Genomic DNA, 9128 nt, shown 5'->3' with positions numbered 1-9128 from the left:
TCTGATGGGAGGACTTTCCACAGGACTTACAGTCAATGGGGCTTTAAATGTTGATTCTTTGCTTGCCCAATAATCTTAACCATTCGCTTTAAGAAAGTGTCAGCCTTTGAGAGGGTGGGGTGGAAGGAAAATTCTGCCCATCAGAAAATTCCGAATTGCTGGTAGAACATTAGGTATGATTCTCCAAACCCGCCGCATTGGGAAGCCAGGAGTCCTGAAAGCTTTGATCAGTCATTAGAAAGGAGCGTGTTTGTGTGTGTGTGTTCTGGTATTATTACTATTACTGTCCATAGATAGCTCAAGAGACTCTTATTCTCAGGGTTGTGGGTTCGAGCCCCACGTTGCGTGAAAGATTCTTGCATTGCAGGGGGTTGGACTAAATGACCCTGGGATCCCTTCCAACTCTACAAATCGATGAATCTAGGATAGAGACTCTAGGGCTGCGATCGTCCTTCTGAAACGGGGCGGCGGGGGGGCGGGGAGGACACATAGTAATTTTTAACTCCTAGGAACAGCAGGAAGGTCGTTTCTGAATGTGCCTGACGCATTGCCTAATGGCTTTTGAGCAGGTTTCTTCAATTGTCCTTCGTGTTCCGTTTGGCACCTCTGCTTTCATGGACCTCTGCTTTCATGGACAAGCGCGGCTACCTGAAATCTTCGACGACTGTCCAACTTTGTTCTCTTAAGAACAAAGGTCAGCCCGTTCTAAAGCTGCATTCCCAGCCACGTCAACTCAGAAGAAAGTCCTAAACTCCCAGGAAAGTGGAGTTAGGAATGCACCTTTCCTTGGAGAGAGGGCTTGCCCTGTGGGATTTCCTTCTAAACAGACGGCCTAGGATGGAGCCATCGGCTTCCTGAAGGCGGGAACTGACCTGACACTTAACTGAGCCGTCGCGTTTTTGAAAGGCGGCCTCTCTCTCTCCCCCCACTCGCTCCTGGTTGCTCCTGCTTGTCTCTCTTCCTTCTGCTCTGATCTCCAAAGTGTTACTAATTGAGCCTCCCGGATCCACGCCTTTAAAAGGCAGCAGCCAAAAGGAGCTGGGAAAGAGACTGTTGTCCCCTTGGGAGAGAGGAGGGGGAAGCTCTACACAGACGTCCCCCCGTCCAATCCCATCCCCAAGTAGGGGTCGTGGCGATGATGCTCTGAGCAAGCAGGCAGCCCCTGGGTGGGCAGCCTAGCCTGTCCTGCGGGTATAAAGAGCCCCGGCCTGGCCTGCCCGGCTCCCAGATCCCGGGCGCCTGGCGCGCCCTCAGCTCCAATGATGGACGAGCTGATGGACGGCTGCCAGTTCTCTCCATCCTCAGCCGTCTTCTTCTACGACAGCTCTTCCTGCATCCCTTCCCCGGAGGAGGAACTGGTGGAAGAGGACTTCGCGCAGCGGATGGCAGCCTCCTCCTCGTCCTCCTCGTCGTCTTCTTCCTTCGGAGCGCACCCGGCAGATCTGCCCGGGGGATCCGACGGCGAGGAGCACGTCCGGGCGCCCACGGGCCACCACCAAGCCGGCCACTGCCTGCTGTGGGCTTGCAAAGCCTGCAAGAAGAAGTCGAGCACGGTGGACAGGAGGAAGGCGGCCACCCTGCGGGAGAGGCGGAGGCTGAAGAAAGTCAACCAAGCCTTCGAGGCTCTCAAGAGGTGCACCACGGCCAACCCCAGCCAGCGGCTGCCCAAGGTGGAGATCCTGAGGAACGCCATCCGTTACATCGAGAGCCTCCAGGAGCTGCTGAGGGAGCAAGTGCACCACTACTACCGCTTGCCCGGCGGACAAAGTTGCTCCGAGCCCAACAGCCCCACCTCCAGCTGCTCCGACGGCCTGGTAAGGACTTCGGAGGGACCCCGCCCGAGGCTGGGGGACCGGGTCAGGGAGGGGAAAGGGGACCTCTTCGCGCTCTCCCAGAGGAAGCGGCTGCGCGGGGGCTACGTCGGGGGTCGTGGCGGGTGTGAAGCGCGCGGGGAGCTTCGGAGCGCCGCGAGCGGAAAGGCAGGCGCTTCCTTAAGCCGCCTGGAAACAAAAGGCGCTTCAAGGTTACGCATTGCGCCCGGGCTTCCCGCAGAACAGAAGGGCATAGCGATCTTGGAAGACGCTGCCTCCGACGATCATTTTATGTCTGGGTTTGTCCTGATATGGTTTCCGCTCCGGCTTGCCTAAGCGCGATCACAATAAGTACCGATCGCGCACCTATATATATAAAAAGACAGATTAGAAAAACAAACACAAACCAGCCTATGGGAAGGTAAAGGCTAACAGAGGGGAAACGGCAAGAGTGGAGAATCTTTTGAACCTCAGTGAGCAAGGTACACGCGCACACTAAGCTGATGCGAGAATGGAGCATCTCGCTAGTTGCGCGTGCGCGCACCCCCAGAGCAAGGCATTGTGATAGACTGCTAGTCGTGTTTAGAGAATTTGCTATGTGCTTTGGAAATGCCTTCCTCATCCACAACAGTCCTGCGAGGTAGGGCGTTATCCATCTCATCTGACAGATGGAAAGCAAAGTATTGAGTTCAATACTCCCAAGTAAGCTGGTGAAGTATTGCGGTGTAAATTCTCCTTGCTGAGCACGCACTTGAACCCAGTCCTCCCATTTCGATAGATCTCTTTGCTGGTGGAGATGGTCAAATACAATAATACGGGAGCCGTTCGCGTGTCTGCAGATGGTGAGAAATGTGAGCGTATGATATATTTTAATGCTGAACACTGAAACGAATTGACTTACGTCAGAACAAAATGGATTTTGGGTGATTTCATAAACTGTTGCGTCATTGGCCAAATTGTTTGCTTCTGAGGAAGAGCCTTGCGTTGTTCAGAAGCTAGCAACTTTTATCAAGTCGATCTAAGGTAGGAGCATATCCATCAAAGTAATGTGACATAATGCAAAAGACTTAAATAACTGGAAGGCTGCAGTTTTAGGCCAAATAATTTGGGAATATAAGCCGAATTTTTGCTAGGAGGCGCGTCGGTTTTACTAACTATGCATCGCATGGGACCACACGGTTGCGTGAGAAAGTCGCGCGTTTTGCCGCCGCGGCCGGGTCAGCAAAGGAGTAAAGGCAAAACTTGCGCTCACTTTGCGTTGCGATCTTACGCACGATTCTTTGTAACGCGCGTGGCCAGGAAATTCCAAGCGAGGCAATACGCTTCCGGCTGTGACCCGGTGCGTGTTTTCTTGGAAGCAAGCGAACGTTGAACTCAGCGTGTTCCCTATTACGGAAGTACTGTAAACATGTTTGTGGTTTGTGGTGTTAGTCCTAGATCACTCTTAATGAAAGCAATTAGCCAGACGCCCAGATCTTGAAAAGCCGTTTGAAATCGACAGGCAAGTGAAAAGTCCTTCAATTCTAACTAATCCAGTTTTCTGGGCGTGCTGAAGGAGCTGTCGCCTACGGTCCTATTAAGCACGTTTCTTTAGGAGGAAGATCCTGGGAAATCGGTGTGTAAATTTCCTTGGATTTAGTATTGCACTGTCAGAGTTTTCCACTATAAGTTTATTTGATCAAAAGATTTAACGATGGACAAGATAATGGTGGAAACAACAGCTCCCTCTGAGATGACGCTTGTTTTCTCCCAGTTTTTCTTCCTTGCTGGTGGAGGGAACGGCCTCCCTCCCACATTGTGTTATGGGGCTGTTGTTGTTGTTGAAACCACATTCTTTTCACCAGGCATTTGGCTCCGGATGCGCCAAGCTTTGATGCGCTTGGGAAAGGGTCCTGTCCTGGCTTGCTGCGGCTTTCCCTTGCTCCAATCCATTCTCCATGGTCAGTGGAGCTCACACAGATCGGAGATGCCCCAGGTTGCTTGGCCTTCGTTTCCCTTCTTCCTCGGAGCACAGCGTTGAGGAAATATAGGAAGTCAAAGGGAACTCCTAAAACTGAGCCTGGGCAGGCTGGCTGCCTTCTCAATGGTTTCAAGTACACTCTGTACAGGCAAGGGCCAGGCTCCCATCCGATTTAACCAAATTCATAAGAAATGCTATCGTTACTACTACCAGCTGTGGCAATTCAGGGTGCTCCTGCCAGATTGTGGGGAAGTGCTTAAATCGCAAATGGGCCACTCAGATCCTATTTTTCTGTGTACATTATTTGTCTGGCACCATCTGTCTGGAACATCAGCTTACACACATTCCTGTCCTCTCCCCCTCTCCCAGTCATGGATTTTCGTTGCTATTCCATTGCTTCCCATCCACACCAGAGGGTGGAAGTTGATGGAGTGTATTGAGAGATAGTATAGTCCCTCCTCTCCAGTGCCATTTTCTGTTCTGGGCATGTGGGCAGATATTTCTGTACCTGTGTGTGTGTGTGCGCACATCATCTTGAAAAATTAACAAACCAGGAAATGTGCAAAAGCATCAATTATTTTGTTTCACAACCAGAAAATGGAAGCTTGCACTAAACAAAATAAATTTCCGTTACTTTTTTAAAAAATTTAAATCAAGGTCTTGTGCAAGAGCTGATATTTACTGGATTAAGGCTTGCACAGGAGATATAGAGGTGCTGCACAAAACCTCTGCAATGATGTGTTTTTAAAAGTGCACAACACATTATCATAGAATAGAATCATAGGATTATAAAGTTGGTAGGGACCCCAAGGGTCATCTAGTCCAACCCCCTGCAATGCACATATTAGTCTGCAAGGTGTTCCCACCCAGCAGAGTTCCTGAGAAACCAGCTCCTTCTAACTGGGCTGTTGAAATCTGGCCACGTCTTCAGTAGGCTACAATTGGTGGGAATATGTATGCCTGCATTGTTTGGGCACCCAGAACAAAATGGCCACTTGTGCTTGGGAAAGCAGCAAATAGAAGTAGCAGAGGGAGTGATAGAGGCCACGCACAAAAAGGTCACCATCACACATGTGACAATCCCCTCCCCCCCGCAAATGACACTAATGAGCTTCCACTCTAGCAGCAAGTGTAGATGTCTAACAGTTTGGTTTTTTTTTTTTTAAATCTTTTTGGATGTTCAGCTGTCAGATTAAATCTGGATTAAATATAAAACAACCCCCCCCCCAAAAAAAAATATGGGCTTGCAGCCTGATGATGTTATGGGGGTGTGGACGCTGCAAAAAACAAAACTTGTGTGTGGACGCACAGCAAAAAAACTCCTGTCTGGAAGCAATCTCAGTAGCTGATCTGCCCATGCGATTAAAGTGGTACCTCAGGTTACATATGCTTCAGGTTACATAAACTTCAGGTTACAGACTCCGCTAACCCAGAAATAGTACCTCGGGTTAAGAACTTTGCTTCAGGACGAGAACAGAAATCGTGCTTCGGCGGCCCGGCAGCAGCAGGAGGCCCCATAGCCTAAAGTGGTACTTCAGGTTAAGAACAGTTTCATGTTAAGAACGGACCTCTGGAACGAATTAAGTACTTAACCCGACGTACCACTGTACTACTATTTGTAGTAATATTGTAACAAAGAGTCTTATCACACATTTGTTTGTGGTTTTGCTATTCTGCATGTTTTATTGAGAGGCCTCCTCCTTCGGTTCATTAGTAAATTTTTGTAGGCTGGAGTCCGTCAGATCCATGAAGTGTAATCGGAATAGGCAAGGATATATATATTTGCATAAGTAGTTCGCTGGGAGGTGGGGGAGCAGGGATGGAGAGAAGTGGGGTTGGATAGCAATGAAGTGCATTTCAGCAATGAAATTGTGATTACAGAGTAGTTGCGGAGAACAAAAACTCATGCAGCCAATTCTTGGTTGCACCGCATAGATTTTAAGCTGCTACTCCGTCGCTTTTCTGCAGCAGCAGCAGCAATACTATATAATTCTATAATAACACTATAGTATCACATACCTGTAGTTGGGAAGGTCTTCCAACCAACTTCCTCTTGAAAGGTAGGCAAGATCAAGACTTCAAAGTGAAGCACAGCTCACCAGGGCTCCTTCTTTTAATGCCAGGTCTCAACCTTGAACATGTGGCGTGGTATAGAGAGTCTCTGAGTACATAAACATTCCACTGAGTAACCACACACCAGGGGTTGTTGCGAGCAGGGCTTTCAAGGCAGGTGGCTCCATAAACCGCACAGGCCCAAATCTCTTGTTTTGGAAGCTAAGCATGAGGAGCTTCCATGGGCAGCTTCTTACAAACACTACTGTCCAGGACCCAGAATCTTTTGGACTACGGAAGAAGGAAGCTGCTTCAGCGAAAAAGGACAGCAGCAAAACAAATAGGCAGAACCAATTTCAGACAAGGCACCTGGTTTGAGATAACACAAAACCAAGCACCCACACATCCGCAGTCACGGGGTCATTGCTAGTCACCCTAACCTGGGAGAAAATCTGTCCGTCAGACTATGAGTAAAGTCCATCTATAAAGTTTCTTTGTGAAAGAAAACCTTTACTGAGAAGGTTCACTTATGGGAATGGTTGTACCTTAGCAGGAGAGAAGAAGAAGAGTTTGGATTTGATATCCTGCTTTATCACTACCCAAAGGAGTCTCAAAGCAGCTAACATTCTCCTTTCCCTTCCTCCCCCACAACAAACACTCTATGAGGTGAGTGGGGCTGAGAGACTTCAAAGAAGTGTGACTAGCCCAAGGTCACCCAGCAGCTGCATGTGGAGGAGCGGAGACGCGAACCCGGTTCCCCAGATTACGAGACTACCGCTCTTAACCACTACACCACACTGGCTCTCATGCTTTTTGCATGCTTTTGCATGAAAACGGCCTCAGATTCAGTCCCTGGCAACTCACAATGCTGAGCTAGGTAGACCAAAGCAGCTTCCCCTGTTGAAGATAAGAAGAGCCTGCTAGATCAGGCCAGTGACCCATCTAGTCCAACATCCTATTCTCACAGTGGCCAACCAGATACCCTTGGGAAGCCCCCAGGCATATCCTGAGCACAACAGCATTCTACCAACCTGCCGTTTCCAGCAACTGGTATTCAAAGGCTCCTGCCTGTCAGTGGAGGTGGAACGTAACCTCCATATTGCCATAGCTTCCTGTCTTATTCTGGGGTGCTCCTTCTTGGATGCCCAACACCAATGCAGCAGAAGTAGTAGCCATTGCAGGAACTCCTATGAAACTCATTTCTTCTCTCATCTTTCAGGCTGAATGCAACATCCCGATGTGGTCCAGGAGAAACGTCGCTCATGACAACGTCTATTGCTCTGATCTCCAAAATGGTAAGGCTTAGCTTCCTTTTCCCACTCCAAGGAAGTGCTGATAAAATCAAGACCAGAGAGGTGCTCTCTCTGATGGAAGATCAGCAAAAGGCTTTGGAGAGGGCAGCTTTAGCTGCATTTCAATTATATTCTCTGCCAACTGCCTATTCATTAAAAATGCTCAAGCTGGGATAAAAAAAAATTAATATACAAAGCAATAAACCATAGTGATCAGGAGATGGCAGAAGGTAGATTGAGATCTGCTGGTAGATTTCTGGGTGCTAGATCAGCAGCGGGGTTTGGTTCTCAGTTGTTTAATGATAGCAACAGCAAAGGAGGCTTTTGCCTCATGTGAAGATTATGCCGAACAAACGAATTCAAGCTTCCTACTTTTAAAGCCCATCTAAAGCCCATTTCCCCCCTCAAATAATTTTGGCTGTTGCAGTTTACACCTCACAGAATTACAGTCCCCAGCATCCCTTAATAAACTACAGTGCCCAGAATTCTTTGAGGGGGGAACTCCAGTGTGACTGTGTGCCATGTTTGCAGCCTCAGATGTAGATTTGTAGAGGCAAATCATCTCAACGCAGGAGGTAATTGGTTCTGTCCCTGAACCACCATTTTGCCTCTGACTCCACCCCAACACCAATCTCTATTTTGGATCTAGCTCTGATTAGTGGATCTCAGTGTTTTCTTTACCCAGTGCTTTTTTTCTAGAAAAAGAGATGTCGGCACTCACTGTGAAGTTGTTACAGTAAGTGCCACACTCTTAAACAACAACAAAAAGAGGTGCCAGTACCGCGTACCATTGAGTCCCCCTCGGGGGAAAAAAGCACTGGTTTTACCTAAAGAGAGAGAGAGATCCCACAGGCCTTAAGTCTGCCCATCTAATGCAAAGTCTAATGTCTTACTTTCCATTGAATGTCCTTTGTTTCTTCCCCCGTCCCAGTCTATCCATCTGAAGTGAGCACAGCCCTCTCCAGTCTGGATTGTTTATCCAGCATAGTGGATAGAATCTCTTCCTCGGACCAGGCGGGCCTCTCTCTGCAGGACTCCACTTTGCTGCAGGATTCTCCTGGTGCAAGCCCTGAGTCACAGCCAGGCACTCCGGAGACCCCTCATCCCAAGCTCATCTATCATGTACTATGAGCTGGCTGAGATTTGAGACCAGCTCCAGCCACGTTCGGACATTGCTGAGAACTCCCAACAGCAACGAGAAGGAGGCTCTCCATTGAAATCCGAGGCCCTTGGAATCTCACTGGACCAAAAATATGTATATAGAGGAGATGTCACTTTAAAATGTGTACATTTGTGAATATATTTGCCCCGTCTTCCTTTCTACAAGGGGAATGACATTATATTTAACCAAGACATCTATATTTTAATATTATATAATTCTATGTTGGGTTTTTAAACTGTGCTATGTTAAAACCCTAGTTATTGTCAAGAATGGACATGCAGGCAGAGCTGGCTCACACATAAAAACACTTCATGTTTTGAGATGCCCAAAATGACAGATAGAATTTAAGTTATATTTTCATATGTGTATTTTTCCCAACTGAGGAGAAAAACAACACCGACATGCTGTTTTTATGAGATGAGCTGAAAATTCTTAGAAGACATTTTTCTGAGACAGGTTGAGAGAAAGATGGCCACTTTGTAGAATTTTATTTGAATATGTTCTACCATTTTTGTGTGTGGCAAACATCATTTCCCCCTCTTCTGTGACCTGGAACAACTTCAGGTCTGTGTGGAGGATGCAGAATGGCGGCCAGGCTTTCAACGAAGTTGCTTTCATTTGCAGCAGGGGGAGAGGATGGAGAGAAACTTTAGAGCAAAGGAATGAAGATATTTCCATGGCTAATGGTCAGCTCCATTCCTAATAAAATTTTGGATAATTTCTCCTCCCTCGTAGAAATTTTGCTGAAATAGCACTCCTGTTTTTCTGCCCACAAATAAAGTGGAGAATTCTGAGAGGTAATTTTCACACACCTCTGCTTTTTATAGCAAGTAAACAGCCTTAACCAGGTA

The 9128-nt window shown here is 47.8% G+C and overlaps 1 protein-coding gene across 1 annotated transcript; it reads left to right on the top strand.

Annotated features, from left to right (window-relative positions):
• Positions 1-1083: 1083 nt before the first annotated feature.
• On the top strand, positions 1084-8735 carry MYF5 (myogenic factor 5). The gene is made up of 3 exons (XM_081878595.1): positions 1084-1814; positions 7043-7118; positions 8047-8735. The coding sequence occupies exons 1-3, from the start codon at positions 1260-1262 to the stop codon at positions 8244-8246; spliced, it is 831 nt and encodes a 276-aa protein (XP_081734721.1). The 5' UTR covers positions 1084-1259; the 3' UTR covers positions 8247-8735.
• The last annotated feature ends 393 nt before the right edge of the window (positions 8736-9128 follow it).

The sequence above is a fragment of the Podarcis erhardii genome (genome assembly GCF_964252035.2).
Source record: "Podarcis erhardii genome assembly, chromosome: 10".
NCBI lineage: Eukaryota > Metazoa > Chordata > Lepidosauria > Squamata > Lacertidae > Podarcis > Podarcis erhardii.
This window is presented reverse-complemented; position numbering and strand designations above follow the sequence as displayed.

Excerpts from the sequence above, each read along its gene's own strand:
- MYF5 (XM_081878595.1), top strand. The coding sequence starts at position 1,260 with ATGATGGACGAGCTGATGGACGGCTGCCAGTTCTCTCCATCCTCAGCC. Across the intron at positions 1,815-7,042 it reads CCAGCTGCTCCGACGGCCTG|GCTGAATGCAACATCCCGAT; the intron begins GTAAGGACTTCG and ends CTCATCTTTCAG. Across the intron at positions 7,119-8,046 it reads TTGCTCTGATCTCCAAAATG|TCTATCCATCTGAAGTGAGC; the intron begins GTAAGGCTTAGC and ends CCCCCGTCCCAG.